The 18,398-nt window shown below is 38.5% G+C and overlaps 1 protein-coding gene across 4 annotated transcripts in view; it reads left to right on the forward strand.

Moving 5' to 3' along the window:
• SLC22A16 (solute carrier family 22 member 16) overlaps positions 1 to 18,398 on the forward strand; it is a 58,171-nt gene that overhangs the window by 11,728 nt on the left and 28,045 nt on the right. For all 4 annotated transcript variants that reach the window (XR_001888705.1, XM_017889679.1, XM_017889678.1 and 1 more), the window contains exons 2-3: positions 7,972 to 8,451; positions 17,373 to 17,490. Coding sequence is in view for 3 of the 4 variants with exons in the window: in XM_017889679.1 (XP_017745168.1) it covers positions 7,972 to 8,451; positions 17,373 to 17,490 (598 nt within the window). In the remaining variant the exon portion in view is untranslated. The remainder of the gene's footprint in view (positions 1 to 7,971; positions 8,452 to 17,372; positions 17,491 to 18,398) is intronic.

Consider the following 18,398-nt stretch of genomic DNA (forward strand, 5'->3'; position numbering starts at 1 on the left):
GCTGGTTTGGTTACTATAGCCTTGTAGTATAGTTTGAAGTCAGGTAATGTGATGCCTCTGGCCTTGCTCTTTTTGCTTAGGATTGCTTTGGCTATTTGGGCTCTTTTGTGGTTCCACGTGAATTTTAGAATAGTTTTTTCTAATTCTGTTAAAAACAATGCTGATTCTATAGGAATTGCATTGAATTTGTAGATTGCCTTGGGCAGTATGGTCATTTAAATGATATCGATTCTTCTAATCCATGAGCATGGGATGTTTTTCCATTTTTTGTGTCACTTCTGATTTCTTTCGTTAGTGTTTTGTAGTTCTCCTTTTAGAGGTCTTTCACCTCTTTGATTAAGTGTATTCCTAGGTATTTTGTGTGTTTGTGTGGCTATAATAAATGGGATTGACTTTTTGATTTAGTTTGCAGCTTGAGTGTTGTGTAGAAATGCAACTGATTTTTGTACATTAATTTTGTTTGTTGAAACTTTACTGAAGTTGTTTATCAAGTCTAGGAGTCTTTTGGAGGAATCTTTAGGATTTTTCTAGATATAAGATCATGTTATCAGGGAACAGAGATAATTTCACTTTTTTTTTTTAATTTAGATACCTTTTGTTTCTTTCTCTTACCTAATTGCTATGTTTAGGATTTCTAGTGCTATGCTATTTAGGAGCTGTGAGAGCGAAATCCTTCTCTTGTTCTAGTTCTTAAGAGGAATGCATTTTACTTTTCCCCATTCAGTATGATGTTGGCTATGGGTTTGTTATATACGGCTGTTATTATTTGGAGGTATGTTCCTTTGATGCCTAGTTTGTTGAGTTTTTTTGTTTTTTATCATGAAGTGATGTTGGATTTTATCAAATGCTGTTTCTGCATCTATTGAGATGACCTTATGTCTTTTGTTTTTAATTTTGTTTATGTGGTGAATCACATTTATTGACTTGCATATGTTGAACCATCTTGGCATCCCTAAAATAAAACCCACCTGATTGTGATGGATTATCTTTTTGATGTGCTGTTGGATTCAGTTTGTTAGTATTTTGTTGAGGATTTTGTATCTATGTTCATCAGAGATATTGGCCTGTAGTTTTCTTCTTTTTGTTGTGTTCTTATCAGATTTTGGTATCATTATGATACTGGTTTCATAGAATGATTTATGGAGGAATTCCTCTTCCTTAATTTTCTGGAGTGGTTTCAATAACATTGGTTTCATCTCTTCTTTGTACATCTGATAAAATTCAGCTGTGAATCCATCTGGTCCTGGGCTCTTTTCTTGTAGTAGTTGTTATATTTTTTTTGTTACTGATTCAGTTTCATTACTCGTTATTGGTCTGTTCAGAATTTCTATTTCTCTTGAGGGGTTGTATGCTTCCAGGAATTTATTCATGTACTCTGGGTTTTCTAGTGTGTGCACTTAGAGATGTTCATAGCAGTCTCTGATGATCCTTTGTGTTTCTGTGTTATCAGTTGTAATGTTTCTTTTATCATTTCTGATTGTGCTTATCTGAATCTTCTCTTTTTCTTTGTTAATCTAGCTAGCCATCTAACAGTTCTATCTTTTCAGAGAACCAACTTTGTGTTTTGTTGATCCTTTGTATGATTTTTTTGTTTCAATTTAACTGAGATCAAATCTGCTCTGATCTTTGTTATTATTCTTTTCTTCTGCTAGTTTCGTGTTTGGTTGGTTCTTGATTTTCTAGTTCCTTGAGGTGTGGCATTAGATTGTTAATTTGAGATCTGTCTTTTTGATTTAAGCAATTAATGCTATAAGCTTTCCTCTTAGCACTGCTTTTGCTGTATCCCAGAGGTTTTGGTTTGTTGTGTCTGTTTTCATTAATTTCAAAACATCTTTTTAATTTCTGCCTTAATTTTATGGTTAACCCAAAAGTCATTCAGGAGTGAGTTGTTTAATTTCCATGTACTTCTGTGGTTTTGAGAGTTCCTCTTGGTATTGATTTCTAATTTTATTCCACTGTGGTCCAGGAAGATCCTAATATGATTTTGACCTTTTTCTTTTCTTTTCTTTTTTTTTTTTTTTTTTTTTTTTTTTTTTTTTTTTTTTTTTTCTGCATTTATTGAGACTTGCTTTGTGGGCAAGCATATGGTGAAGTTTAGAGAATGTTTTATGCACAGATGAGAAAAATGTATATTCTGTGGTTGTTGGATGGAATGTTCTGTAGGTGTCTCTTAGTCCATTTGGTCAAGTTTGCATAATCAAAGCAACAGATCAAGCTCAATGATCTGTCATCATTGACAGCTTATTCGTGTCAATATGGTATTGAAGTTCCTTTTATATGACTCTTTTATATGACTGTCTATCTCTTTTTGTAAGTCTAGTAGTATTTGTTTTATAAATCTGGGTGCTCTGATACTGGGTGCATATATATTTAGGATAGTTAAATCCTTTTGTTGAATTAGACCCTGTATCATTAGATAATGCTATTCTTTGTCTTTTGAACTGTTGTTACTTTAGAGACTGTTTTATCTCATATAAAAAGAGCAACTCCTGCTCCTTCTTTTCCATTTGCATGGCATATCTTTTTACACCCCTTTACTTTAGGCTATGGGTATCTTTACATGTTAGGTGGTCTCTTGTAGGTAGCAGATTGTTGGGTCTTTTTTTAAAAAAAAAATCCATTTTGCTAAACTATATCCTCTAAGTGGAACATTGAGGCTGTTTACATTTAAGGTTAATAATAATATGTGAGGTTTTGTTCCTGTCAGAGTTTTGTTAGCTAGTTACCTTGTAGTCTCAATTGTGTAATTGCTTTATGGGATCTGTGAACTTTGTACTTATATGTGATTTTATGGTGGCAAGTAGTGTCCTTTCATTTCCATGGTTATAACTTCTTTAAGCATTTCTTATAGAACTGGTCAAGTGGTGATTAATTCCCTTAGAGTTTGCTTGTCTGGGAAATACTTTATTTCTCCTTCCTTTATGAGGCTTATTTGGCAGGATAAAACATTCTTGGCAGGCTTTTTTTTTTTTTCTTTAAGAAAGCTAAAATAGGCCCCTAGGCCCCCAATCTGTTCTGGCTTGTAAGATTTCCACTGAGAAGTCTCATTAGTCTGGTAGGATTTCTTTTATGGGTGATCTGACACTTCCCTCCAGATGCCTTTGAGATTTTTTTCTTTAGCATTAAACTTGGATAGTATGATGACTATATGCCTTGGTGACATTCATCTTTTATAGTATCTCCCAGATATTCTCTGAATTTCTTGCATCTGAATGTCTACCTCTATAGCAAGATCAGGGAAATTTTCCTGAATTATTCTCTTAAATATAATTGCTTACTTTTTCTTCTTCTCTCTCAGGATTACATATAAGTCATACATTTGGTCCCTTTACATAATTGCATATTTCTCAAAGACTTTGTTCATTAAAAGAATTCTTTTTTCTGTATTTTTGTTTTACTTGTTTAAATAGAAAGAGTGGTCTTCAAGCTCTGAAATTCTCTTTTCTGCTTGGTCTAGTCTTTTACTATAGTTAAAGTTTAATATATCTATTTTATCTTTCATATCCTAAGTTTTTGGGGGTTGATTTTCAACTTTCTTTTGCATCTCAGTGAGCTTTCTTACAATCCATATTTTGAATCCTTTATCTGTCATTTCAGAATTTTCATTTTAGTCGGGATCCATTGCTAGAGAGCTAGTGTGATCCTTTGGAGGTGTCAAAACACTTTGTCTTTTTGGATAGCCAGAGTTTTTATGCTGATTCCTTCTCATCTGAAGGAGCTTGATATAGTTTGGTTCTGTGTCCCACCTAAATCTCATCTTTTAACTCCCATAATTCCCACGTGTTGTGGGAGGCACATGATGGGAGATGACTGAATCATGGGGGCAGGTATTTCCCATGCTGTTCTCATGATAGTAAATGTGTCTCACAAGATCTGATATTTTTAAAAATGGAAGTTTCTCTGCACAAGCTCTCTCTTTGCCTGCTGTCATCCACATAAGATGTGACTTGCTCCTCCTTGCCTTCTGCCATGATTGTGAGACCTCCCCAGCCTTGTGGAACTGTAAGTCAAATAAACCTCTTTCTTTCGTAAATTGCCCAGTCTTGATATGTCTTTATCAGCAGTGTGAAAATGGACAAATACTGAGCTGTTGCTTCCTATTTTTTAATTTGCCAACATTTGAATGAGACTTTTAAAGTCTGTATTCTTTTTTCCCTTGAGGGTGTGGCTGTAATATATATTGTATATGATTGTTTGGCTTTGTTTCTGGGGGCTTTCAGGGGACCAAGGGTCTCTATGGGTTCTTTGGTTATGGATATCATTTGTGTGGTTGCTTTCCCAGATACTGCTTGTTGTAGTGATGTATAGGGTGTATGAGCTGACACAGTATTTTCTGTAGGGCTAGGAGTGTGGAGGTCTCAAGAAGCTTATCTCATATACTAGCACTGCACTCTTCTGACAGCAGGTTTTTTGTTTGATGATGCAGTTCAGTCTCTAGTCCAGTAAGTGTCGCTTAAGGGTAAGAAGAGCTAGCTCACCCTCAGGTCATCTGATGGTGAGTGGAAACCCCTGCCTTGACGGGTGTGCTGAAGTCTCAGGGGTAGGGGCCAGCAGGGGGCTGCACCAGTTCCTCATCCTGGACAGGCAGAAACATGATCCACTACCTATCATGTCCCTTTCGCAGCACTTGTAACCCTCAGTTCATATAAACACTGTCCTTTGGCTCCTGGCCACTCCTGAGGTCTGTGAGAATGTTTCCATTGTGGCTACCACCAAAATGGCCTTGGGTCAGAGCCTCTTTCCCCAGTCCAGAACAGTCAGCTCTGTGACTTGTCTGTCCTCTATTGCAGGGACATTGCTACTTTGTGTAGGGAGCAGGAGATGGGCCCTGCTTTTTCTGAAAGACGAGGCAGTACACCTTACTTTCAGTGGGGATGCAGCCACTGTGAAAAGTGCTAGAAAGCCTTTCTTCAATTGCATGAGTGCCAGCTCCCAGCAGGGAAGGCTTCTGCTGCATCTGCAACAGTGAATGGGTGGAGTAGGAAATAGTCCCCTCTCCATGTCCCTTCCTAGCTACTACTACTGCCCCTTTCAGAAATTGGTGCTGTGCCTGCATTTCCTTTGTCCCAAGGAGCACTTTGGTGGCCTGTGCTCCCTGCTCCCCTATAAGCAACTTGCACTGAGGGCTAAATTTCTGGGGTTCCTGCAGCTCCCCAGGGTCCTGCCAGTCCCCCATGGTTGCCAAAGTCAGAGTGATTGTGGGGTATGTTTCTGGGGTATCTGGTGCTACAACATCACAAAGGCTGAGGTTGCTTGGGCAGGGCAGTGGCTCAGAACAGGTGCACAACCAGTATGGTGCCCACCATCTCAGTTCAGGCCTGAGGGGAGTGCCAGCACACCTGCCTGAGTTGGTCACCTGGTATTCTATTCTCAGGAAGTTCCCGAATTACCACTGACAGCATAGCCAAGGGTCACGAAGGCAGAGGGGGCTCTCCCACAATTTGGTATTCAGCAGTTTGTTATGGGGGTGAGGTGAGAAGGGATGCACACCTATCTACCCTTTCTCTAAGACTCCAGGCTCCTCAGGGGTCAGTCTGTGCCAGATTCTTTCTGTTTTCCTTTTCTCTGCCCCAGCTTCTAACTTTGGGCTCCCTGGAAGACCCTGGCTCTTTTTCCTCCTCTCCTTCTCCATTTTAATTTCTAATACATAAATGGAGATAAATATGATCCACATAAAGAAAGGCATTTTGGAATCTTCAAAATTTGTAAAAATATAGAGGCTCCTGAGACCAAAAAGTGTGGGAACTGCTGAGCTGAGGGATGGTCAGAAGCATCTTCCAGTGAGAGGGAGCATCAGGATGCAGTGGGGTTGGCAGGTCTGCAAAGGAAGAAGGGTGATGGGGATTGCATGTGTCAGTGGTGCAATTTGACCTCAGTTTGATCTGACAGGACCTATCTCTTGCCTTCTATTTTAATGGTTTTATAGGAATGTTGGTGATTGCCTGAACTGATTCCGTTTTCAAGCTAAATAATTAAGTTACCTGTTCAAAGGTCTGCTATGCTTCTTAATTTCAGGGGTTGGAATTTTGTGAGGTAATCCAAATTTTATCTGTTCTATCCTGTTGTCCTGTGGGCATAATTGTCCTTATGAGGCAATTTTTTATTTCAGAAAATATGTCGCTGTAGGTTTGAGTCTATAAATTTGGAGACTGTATTTTTAAAAATTTTAAATAAACTTTTTATTTTTTGATCATTTTAGATTTATGGAAAAGTTACACAGATAGTACAGCATCCCCATATGACCCTCACCCAGTTTCCCCTATTGTTAACATCTTACATTACCATAACATATTTGTCAAAACTAAGAAACTAATATTAATACATTACTATTAACTAACTATATACTTCATTTGAATTTCACCAGTTTTTCCAAGTGTCCTCTTCCTGTTCCAGGATCCAGTCCCAGAGCATCACACTACATTTAATTGTCTACAGCAGTTTCTCAATCTTTCTTTATTTTTTATGACCTTGACAGTCTGTAGGTATATTGGCCAGGTAACCTATAGATGACCCCCAATCTGGGGTCTTTTTTAAATTATTAAACTAGGGTTATGGTTTTTGGAAAGAAAACAACAGAGATGAAGTGCCCTTCTCATCAGATCACAGGAGGGATACAGCATATCCACATGACGTCACTGGGGATGTTAACCTTCAACACTTAGTGACATTAGTGTTTGCCAAGTTTCTAGGTTCCCCCACTGTAAAGTTACTATTTTTCCTATTTTTCCTCTTTTCCTGCTTTGTTTTTTAGAAACAAGTCACTAAGCCTAGCCCACGCTCTAGGAGTAAATTGAGGGAATTAAACTCTACTTCCTGGAAAGAAGGAATGTCTATAGATAGTAATTGAATTCTAATGTAAGAAAGATTGGTCTCCTCTCCCCCTTTTTATTTTTTCATTCATTTATTTATATGAGTATGGTGTATTGTATTTGTCAGGCTTCTCCAGAGGAAGAGAACCAATAGGATACACACACACACACACACACACACACAAACACCACACATACGTACATATATATGAGATTTATTACAGGAATTGGCTCACATGGTTATAAAGGCTAAGAAGTCTCATGACCTGCTGTCTGCAAGCTGGAGAACTAGGAAACCTAGTGGTGTAATTCAGTCCCAGACTGAAGGCCTGGTGTAAGCCTTGGTCTAATTCCAAAAGTCCAAGAACCAGGAGCTTTGATGTTTGAGAGCTGGAGAATATGGATGTCCCAGCTCAAGCAGAGAACAAATTTGCTCTTCCTTCACCTTTTTGTTCTATTGAAGCCCTCAAGTGATTGGAGGATGCCCACCTCAATTCGTGAGGGTGATATTCTCTACTCAGTCTACTAGTCTGCTAATCTCTTCCAGAGATACTCTCGCAGACACACCTAGAAATAATGTTTTGCCAGCTATCTGGGCTTCCCTTAACCCAGTCAAGTTAACACAAAAAATTAACCACACAGTATGGATTCATGTATATTTATTTCATGGTTTGGGATATACTATGCCATTTATTTTGTTGCTCAAATTGTTTCAGCTTCCAACTGACCATTGGAAACTTTTTCAGGTTGCTACCTGGGGCCCTTTCATATGCCCTTATCCTTTTGTTTTTTTGAGTATTTCCTTACTTTCTGGTATTATAAGATATTCCAGGCTTATTTGGTATTCTTCTTGTCCTGGCTTTAGAATCAGCCACTTTTTCTGGCTCCTCTTACTGGAGAATGGTATTTAGAAACTAAGATCTGGACAATGGGTGTGCTTGTTGCTATTGTGATGTCATTGCTTCTAGGCCTTCTCAGTAGATGGAGCTAGGTAATATATGTATATATACTAACTCATAGATATAAATATATCTATAATTATTTCTATATTTATCCATTTGCATATATGTTAAGATAAACATGGTGGAGACCCTTTGAATTTGCTTATGTTCCTTTTCAGCCTATAGACCAGATATAATAATTAGTTTTTCTTCTCTTGCAGATTCCAGAGAGTCCTCTATTTCATATGTGCCTTCCAGAACATCTCTTGTGGTATTCACTACTTGGCTTCTGTGTTCATGGGAGTCACCCCTCGTCATGTCTGCAGGCCCCCAGGCAATGTGAGTCTGGTTGTTTTCCACAATCACTCTAATTGGAGTTTGGAGGACACTGGGGCCCTGTTGTCTTTAGGCCAGAAAGATTATGTTATGGTGCAGTTGCAGAATGGTGAGATCTGGGAGCTCTCAAGGTGTAGCAGGAACAAGAGGGAGAACACATCAAGTTTGGACTATGAATACACTGGCAGTAAGAAAGAGTTTCCTTGTGTGGATGGCTACATATATGACCAGAACACGTGGAAAAGCACTGCAGTGACCCAGTGGAATCTGGTCTGTGACCGAAAATGGCTCGCAATGCTGATCCAGCCCCTATTTATGTTTGGAGTCCTACTGGGATCGGTGACTTTTGGCTACTTTTCTGACAGGTAAAATCAAATATTTAGGATTGTTGCATTAGTGTAGGGTTTATTTTCCTATCTGGTTTTCTTGGGAGACAAGGAATTATGTTTAAAACTTGTCATTTTTATACTTCCTGTCTAAATACCTACCTCTATGCTGATCCATTATTTAGGGATGTATAATGATAAGGATAGGCTCTGAAGACAGTATACCTGGATCCAAATGCTGGTTCTACCACTTATTAACTGTGAACCCTAGGCAAATTGCCTAACTTACCTGCATTTCAGAATCTTTGTCTATTAGTTGGTGATAAAAAATAGTATCACTTACTTCAAAGGATTATTGCAAAGTTAATACAGAACAAAAGTACCCTGGGCATATAACCACTCAATAGATACTTTGAATATTTTCTTCTCTTTAAATAGACTTGCTTTTTAATAGGAGTAGCCTGATTCTTAGCAGTGTATCTGTAAAATTATGGGCTTGATATAACAGCCTCTTTTAGTCTTTTTGTGCTGCTGTAACAAAATACCACAGACTGGGTAATTTACAAACAATAGAAATTTATTTCTCATAGTTCTGGCAGTTGGGAAGCCCAAGATAAGGTGCCAGCAGTATTGCTGTCTGCGAAGGCTGTTGTTTGCTTTCAAGACGATGCCTTATTGTTGCATCCTCTGGAGGGATAAATGCAGTGTCCTCACATGGAAGAAAGGATGGAAGGGCAAGAGAGTGCTCCCTTCAACCTTGAGCCCTTTAGTAAAGGTGCTAAGGGCTCTGCTGTCGTGACTTTATCACCTCCCAAGGCTACCCCTCTTAATACTGTTGTACTGGAGATTAAGTTTCAACATGAATTTTGGAGGGAATACTATCATTCAAAGCATAACCTGGCCATATATTTTTTTTTAATTTACATTACAATGAATATGTAATTCTTAAAATAAACAAAGTTTTTATCGCTGTATGAACATGGACTACACCAAAGCACAGAGATGAACTTATTGGGTCTCCATAGTTGTGGATTTTACAGGCATGTGGTGGGCATTGAGGACCTAAAGACAACAGCTTAGATCGGAAATCCCTGCCCTTGAGATATACCAGTCTGATGGGGCTGATAAACATGTCAAAAGAAAAATCATAGGGCTTTGTCATGGTCAGGGCCATACTGCTCATAGTATGTTCAAAGGTGCTAGGTATTAGTGTTTTCATTCAGCAAGCTGTTACACAAATTATCACTTGGGCCTTTTCTGTAGAAATGTGTTCACTGCTTGACTCTTGAAACTCAAAATATTTGCAACTACATGTATGAAATGTACTAAAATACATTTGCTGTATGACAAAAATGGAATATAAATAATGCTTATAACAAGGTCAGAGTACAAAATGCATTAACTGAAAATAAATTTAGTTCCTTTGTCTGAACTTGGTATAGTTATATAGACATATATTGAACACTTACAGTCACTTTGATAGATGCAGAGATGTATATATGTATAATAATATATAAATAAGTAAAAATAAAGTAAAGGAATAAAGAAGGGCCACTCCATAGGCAGAGCAGCCATGACGTATATTTTTTAAAGTCCTTGAGAATTTGCAAACCGTTAACTGGTATTCATTTGGACGTGTAGCTTGAATTCAAATGACTTGGGAGCGCCAGAAAAACCGTAAGCTAAAAGATTGGTTTGACATGGTCCATGACTCCCAGTGTCTGTATTCTCTCAGCGGAACTTGTTGAAAGAGACAGCCTCCTTGCACCTCTTGTAGTCTTCTACACTTCTTGCTGGATATGCCAAGATGGCAAGTCCCTGACCACTTTTTTCTATGGGTCATTTCTCAGAGCTGTCTATGCAGCCAGTACCTTAAAAGATGAGTGCTATGGTTTAGATATGATTTGTCTGTTCCCACCAAGGCTCATGTTGAAATTTGATCCCCAGTGTGGCGGTATTGGGAGGTGAGGCCTAGTGGGAGGTGGTTGGGCTATGGGGCGAATCCCTCATGAATGAATTGGTGCTGTTCTCATGGCAGTGAGTGAATGAGTTCTGGCTGTCACAAGACTGGATTAATTCTCACAGGCATTGATTAGTTCCTGCAAGAGTGGATTGTTTTAAAGTGAGGACGCCCCTCAGGTTTCTCCCTGTTTACATGTGTCTGCTTTACCTTTGACCTTCTCTGCCATGTTGTGATGTAGCATGAAAGCCCTTGCAGGAAGCCAGTACCCTTGATCTTCCCAGCCTGCAGAACTATGAGCTAAATAAACCTCTTTTCTTTATAAATTATCCAATATCAGGTGTTCTTTTACAGCAACATAAAATTGACTGATATGATGAGATAATGTCCCCTCTCTGCCCCAAAGAGTAGGCTTCCTAACTGCTTGCTACAAACCAGTGAATTCCCCACATGCAATGTTCCCCCTCTCTAATTCAACCCACTATCTGTGAAGTGTCATCTGGGCTTATTGTGGGACTTGGGGATTAGAGGAACTGAGACAAAGATGCTGCTGCCCTGCTGCTTGCTAATGAAGTAAGTAATGAAGTTCTTTGTTTCTGACCCAACCATCTTGTGTTTTTGCCAGCAGCCCTTAAACAGTACAGATTAATGTATTAACTTAGAGTAAAATAAAATTTAATACTCTTTGTTTACCCTCATCTTGGGCTTGAGAGGATTCTCATAAATTATTTTTCAAGGTAAATAAGTAGCTCAGTGAAAACCAAAACACATGGTTAAAAGGGACCATGAGTGAGAATCAGCAGAAACAATTGGCAGCAGAAGCAGACTTCTGCACAAGGCTTCAAATACTAGAATTATCAGGCATAAATAATAAAATAACCACACTTACTATTTTTAAAGAAATAGAAGACAAGCTTAAAATATTGATAAAAACTAGACATTGTATTAAAACTGACATAAAATTGAAGAATACCTAGGACATCTACAAATAAAAAGTGAAATAGGTGAATAATAAATCACCTGGATAGTTTTAACAACCTGTCATGCACAGCTACAAAAAAATTCATGAAATGGATGATAACTCAGAAAAAGTTATCAATATTAAAGCTCAGAGAGACAAAGAGGTGGGAAATATGAGAGATTAAAATTCATGGAGGCTGTAAAGGGAAAAGATCTGAAATTTATTTAATATTAGAAACTAATCAATGGTGTTTACCACATTAATATATTAGAGAACAAAATTCATATGATCAACTCAATACTTATAGGAAAAGCATTTGATGAATTTCAAAGTCCATTCATGATAAAAACTGAAAGTAGAAGAATGCCTTTAACCTGATAAAAGGTTTCTGCAATAAGGTTTACCATGAATATCCTAATTGTGAAGTGTAAAATATTAATTAATTTCTTTTTTCTTTCTTTCTTTCTTTTTTTTTTTTTTAGAGACAGGGTTTTGCTATGTTGCCAAGGCTGTTCTTGAGCTCCTGGGCTCAAACAGTTCTCCTGCCTCAGCCCTCCCAAGTAGATGGGATTACAGGCATGCACCACTGCACCCAGCTCTTAATTCTGAAATGTTAAAAAGTTTTCCTTTGAAATTAGGAACAGACAAGGATGTATGAAATACATCTTCTACTTAGCATTGTACTGGATAGTCTAGCCAGTGCTATAAGGAAAAAGAGAGAGAAAGAGGGAGAAGAAAAGGAAGCAAGGAAGGAATAATGATTGGGAAGGAGAAATAAAAAGTCATTATTTGTAGTCATTACAATTTTGTATGAAAAAGTCCTACATATGAGTTGTTAGAATTAATGAGCATTTAAAATTAATTATATTTCTATATACCAGTAACAAATAAAAAAAAAGTTTTAATGTCATTGCAGAAGCCTAAAAATATGAAATATAAATGGTTAAATATAATAAAAAGTGAGGAGGGCCCTCTGTGGAGAAAGTTATAAACTTTAAGAATCAAATCATTGAAGTAAATAGATATATCACTAGACAAACAGATTGAGGCTCCTTCAGAGGCTCCTGGAATAGACTTGTGCATTCATAAACCTAAGTATAGACACATAAGGCATTGTATATTAGCAGGAAAAGGATCAATCAGTAAGTGGTGCTGGGACAGATGTCTAGCCATATAGAAGGAAATACAATTGGATTCATTTTCTAACATTTACAGTACAATAGCAGTTCCAGAAGGACTAAACGTGCATATGTGAAAAAGCAAAACTATACGACTTTAGGAAAATAGTTTAGGAGAATATTTTCAGAACGTAATGGAAGGAAGGATGATTTTTTAAAACACAAAAAGCATTGACTATGAAAGAAAAGATGGATAAATTTGACTTCATTACAAGAATTTTTGCCCACCAAAAGACACCATTAAAAGAGGCAAGATATGAATGTGCGCACACAAGAGAGAGAAAATATTTGCTTTACATATAACTAAATTATTAGTGTCCAGAATAATCAAAGGATTGTTGCTTACATCAATGGGAAAAGACAACCCAATAGAAAATGGGAAAAAGATTTTAAGTCACTTCATAGAAAAGAAAATCCAAATGGCTAATGAAAAGATCAACTCTCAGTGATATATAATCACACCATTTACTTTTGACCAGTTGTCAGAAGTCAAAAGTCTTGTAATGCTAAATGTTGGCGAGAACATGGAGTAATAGGATCTCTCATCCTGCTGGTGTGAATGCAAATTAAGAATCTAAGTTGGGTTAACCTTGAAGACTGATTTGGTATCATATAGAGTTGGTGATGTGCACAGGCACATGCTCTGGGGCACATACCCTGAGCATGCTCTTGCACAGGTCCACAGAGGTACATGCATAAAAGTGCTCCCACAGCATTGTTTCTAACAGCCCTGCACTCTGAACAACCCAGATGTCCTTCAGTCATCTCGTGGACACATGTATTATAATATATTCTTACAGCAGGATATGTAGGCATAAAAATGAATGAGCCACAGCTACATGAAACAACATAGATGAATCTCCTATATATAATGTTTGGTAAAGGAAGCAAGTCACAAAATAATACATGTGGTATTATCCTGTTATAGAAAATTTAAAATCATAATAGCAAAACTAACCTACACTGTTTATAAACAGCAACCTGTATTGTTTAGCATTGCTTATAAAAGTTGTAAAATGAAACAAAAAACAAGAGATTGTCACCAAAATTAGAAAAATGTTTCCTCCTAGAAAGGGGAAGGGGATTTGTAGTCACAAGAGAGTTGCAAGAAGCTATCAGGAGGCTGGCAATCATCTCTTTCTTGCCTTAGGTTGTGATTTCTAGACATTTGACTTTTTATTATTCTTGAAGTTGTATATATTTTATGCCTTGTTATATATGTATAAAATATTATAATAAAGCAAAGAAATAAGGTCTGATCCCATCCTTAAGGCGCTAACAGTGGAGAATATAGACTCTTAAACAGATAATTTCAATGAAATGTGGTAAATGCTTTTCCTTTTTCTTTTCTTTTTGAGAAGGAGTCTAGCTCTTTTGCCCAGGCTGGTGTGCAGTGGTGTGATCTTGGATTACTGCAATCTCTGCCTTTCATATTCAAGTGATTCTCCTGCCCCAGCCTCCTGAGTAGCTGGGACTACAGGCATGTGCCACCACGCCTGGCTAATTTTTGTAATTTTAGTAGAATAGGGGTTTCACCATGTTGGCCAGGCTGGTCTTGAACTCCTGACCTCAAGTGATCTGCCTACCTTGGTCTCCCAGCATTCTAAATGTCTTATATATCATCTCATTTAATTATTTAAAGAAGTCTGAGAGATAGACACTATTGTCCCCCTCCCTTTTTTTAACCAATAAGGAAAAGGAAGCACAGAAAGTTCACATGGAAATTAAGGGATGGAGCTGGGATTTGAGCTCAGGCCGGCATCCCCAACTACTGCATCACACTGTTTCTGAATTTCTGCTATGAGACTCCAAGGGATGATCAATGGAAGTTGTCAGATAGAGAAGGCCCCCAAGGGAAAGGAATAGCTTTGTGTCATGAAACAACCTGGCATGTTCAGAGAATTGTGGGAAAGTCAGTGTGGCAGAAGTAGAGAAGGGCAGATTGTTAAAGGAAATGACAAGAGACAAAACCACAATGGGGATTATTTCATTTCTAGGAAGTGTGGGAGGTGTACTGGTGTGAGGTTAGGAAGACCAGCTGGGAAGCTGTTGGGATGAATTATGTAAGAAATGGTGAAGACTTGAGTGAAAATGGGAAAAACAGGGAGGAAAAGATGAAGACATATTTGGGAGGCATTTCTAAACTGACAAAATTTCATGACCAATATGCAGGAGGGTGCGGAGGAATATATTAAGGTTTAGAAGCCTGATGGAAGGGGATTTTGCTAACCAGTTCAGGAAATACTAAGGAGAGAGCAGCTTTAGAAGAGAAGGGAACACGTTTGGATATATTCCAATGAGCTTGTCCTATCCTATCCCTATATTAAGAAAAACAAAGTGAAGATGTATTCAAAGTTAATACCAATTACAACAGCAATAAGAGATTGCAGCTCTGCAGGACATTAAAGTGGAGAAGAGCAACTGGGGCCAGATGGTGGGTGGGGAGTTAATAGCCCATACTTAGGAATCCAAGCCAGGGAAGTGGATGAAATTGCAAGGGCAGAGTGTGCAGCAGAGGACTTTAGGGAGTGCCAGCATGGAGGCAGGCGGGTCATCAAGGAGGTACAAGCAGAACCAGATGAGCGGGATATTTCGCAAACCAAGGGTAGGCACAGTCAGTGGCACTACAGAGGACAGCCAGAAAGGACCAGGAGAGGCAATGTGCAGGTCCCTGGTGACTGCAAAGTGAGCTCAGAAAAGCTGGTTGCACCTGGTCATCATTGGCTGAGGAAACAAGTAGGAGTTGAGGAAAGAAATATTCCCTTCTGATAAATCTGTCAAGGGAGGAAATGCAAGGTGGCTAAAGGAGCAATGGGGTCAAGAGAAGATTCTTGTCTTTGGTTGGAGGAGATGAAAACTGAACGGAAGAAGTCAAAGGAGAGGGAAAAACAAAGGAAAAAGAAGTGATGGGTTTCAGAGGAAGTGGGAAGAGGCACAATCCAATACAGAGATTGCAAAATGATATTTGGAGAGAAAGGGGCATGTGTCTTCAGAGAGGCAGGAAGAGAAGGCTGAATGCAAATGCAGGTCGTGTTGGTAAGTGGACAGAGCAGGAAGTTGTGGGGCTTCCTCTCTGATGGTTTCTGTTCTCTGCAGGAGATGGCCATTCATCTACTGAGAGAGAAGACATTGGAGGGGGGAGAGAAGGTCAAGCAGTGATAGGTAAAAATAGTTGTAGGTGGCATTCAGGGCTAAAATTGGATTGGGGAACATTCATATATAGGGCGAAAAATCCCCACTAATGTGCAAAGGCGCAAAGAAGGCTGAAGTGTGAAGAAGATGACGGTTTCTTGTTTATTTGCATATCTTCTGCTGCACCAAGCAAATCTGTTGGTTGTAATCTCCAGACAATATCCTTTTGCCTTAAACTATTTGTCAGAGAGAACTCATAGGTGGAAAATATTCACAAATTATATATCTGATAAGGGCCTAGTATCCAGAATATATAAAGAGCCTTACAACTCAATATTAAAAAAGCAATAGACTAATTCAAAAATGGGCAAAGAATTTGGATAAACATTTCTCTAAAGAATATATGCAAATAGCCAATACGCACTTGAAAAGATGCTCAACATCATTAATCATTAGGGAATTGTAAATAAAAACCACAATCAGATACTACTTCACAGCCACTGGGATGGCTATAATAAAAAAGGCAGACAATAACAAGTAGTGGGGAGAATGCAGAGAGATCGAAACGCTCATACATTGCTGGTGGGAATGGAAAAATGGGGTGACCATCTTGGAAACCAGTTTGGCAGTTCCTCAAAATGTTACATATAGAGTTACCATATGACTACCATATAGAGTAGTAGGAATTTAACTACTGGGTACATACCCAAGAGAATTGAAAACATAAGTTCAAACAAAATCTTGTTCATAGATGTTCGGAACAGCATTATTCGTAATAGCCAAGAAGAGGAAAATGAGTGATCAACTGATGAATAGATAAATGTGGCATATCCGTAGAATGGTGCTACTCAGAGAGAAAAAAGGAATGAAGTGCTGATACATGCTACAATGCAGATGAAGCTGGAAAACCTAATGCTAGGGAAAAGAAGCCAGACACAAAAAGCCGCATATTGTTTGACTCCATTTATGGGAAATGTCCAGAACAGACAAATCTATGGAGACAGAAGGTAGATGAGTGGTTGTCAGGGACTGGAGGGAGAACGGAATAGTGAGTGGCAGCTCCTGGGCACAGAGTTTCTTTTGGGAGAGATGAATGTATCCTGGAATTAAAGAGTGATGATGATTGCACAACCTTGCAAATATACTAAAAACCACCAAGTTGTCTACTTTAAAGGTTGAATTTTATGGCATTTGAATTATATCACAATTTTAAAATCTGTCAGAAATAGTATTTGTTTTTTAAACAAAGAGATGCCTCTATCAATTATGAAAAGATAGGACAAGTAAGCACATTATTCTAGAAGCAGAAGGTAGGAAGGCCTCTGTTTATAGAGGGGCTTGGCAAGAGCTGTTATAGCCTTGGTGGACAGGGCCAGCCTGGCAGGGAAGATGATCCCACAGACAGCCAAAGTCCTGGAAGGGAGAGGACAAATTCTCCTCTCTCTTCACCCAATCCCAGGTTAAGGGGTCGTCAGAGTCACTCCGGGGATGACTCAGAGTGATCAGGTATGTATATTAGCAACTCAGGTAGAGGTCTCTCCACTGAACAGCTGGTTTTTTAAAGAAGCCATAGAACTTATGTTTTGCTCAAAATAAATAAAAGAAAAACAATCAATACATAAGCTATTCAAGGTATATGGGTAACGCCTATCTTTTATGAATTGGAGTGGATGTTTAAACTGTTACAACTCTACCTTGCCTCTTCCACTGTGTGACTCTTATTTTTCAGGCTAGGACGCCGGGTGGTCTTATGGGCCACAAGCAGTGGCATGTTTTTGTTTGGAATAGCAGCGGCGTTTGCAGTTGATTATTACACCTTCATGGCTGCACGCTTTTTTCTTGCCATGGTGAGTTGTGTTTTTTACCTCTTTAATTCCGCTGCAGTATTTTCATAGGAAACCTTAACTCCCTTAATTTTGCTCATTTAAGAGCTAGTGAGCGAGATCAAGGACTAATCTTTGTCCACTCCACTGCAGAGATCTGTCTACAGTATACCAATGCCTTATGTTTAGAATGGAACTCATTAAAGTGAAAAGTTGTTGCTGGCTAGGCGGAAGTGTGTTTGCCTCTGTGTCGGGCATGTGGTCCACATCTCACAATTACTGAGGCATTATTTTATTTCTGAGTAATTATATTGGTCTAGTCAGGGCCTGTTCACTTGAGCAAACAGACACTTAAGGTGTGTAGTTAAAGTCACTTGTATAATGTACAGGAAGAATGAAAATAGGAAGGCATTAGGTCCTTATGTTACCAAGAACAGGAGTTTAGTGGAAAGGGCATGAGATTGAATACCAGCTTTGTCATATATTGGCTTGTTAATTGTATGACTTTGAGCACACTCATTATCATCTTTGAACCTTAGGTTGTAGTCTGTAAACTGTCCATGTTATTATTATTATTCTTAGGATTCAGAGAGATTAATTATAAACAACCACAGTACAGCACCTGGTTACAATGGTAACTGTTACTAGAAATGGACTGGCCAGCATGGAAGCTGTTTCCATGCTCATTGATGCTTCCAGATAGATTTCTTTCCTTTTTTTTTTTTTTATTATTATAATTTAAGTTCTAGGGTACATGTGCATAACGTGCAGGTTTGTTACATATGTATACTTGTGCCATGTTGGTGTGCTGCACCCATCAACTCGTCAGCACCCATCAATTCGTCATTTATATCAGGTATAACTCCCAATGCAATCCCTCCCCCCTCCCCCTCCCCATGATAGGCCCCAGTGTGTGATGTTCCCCTTCCCGA

Source organism: Rhinopithecus bieti, unplaced genomic scaffold (assembly GCF_001698545.2).
Source record: "Rhinopithecus bieti isolate Rb0 unplaced genomic scaffold, ASM169854v2 scaffold_18548, whole genome shotgun sequence".
Classification (NCBI taxonomy): domain Eukaryota; kingdom Metazoa; phylum Chordata; class Mammalia; order Primates; family Cercopithecidae; genus Rhinopithecus; species Rhinopithecus bieti.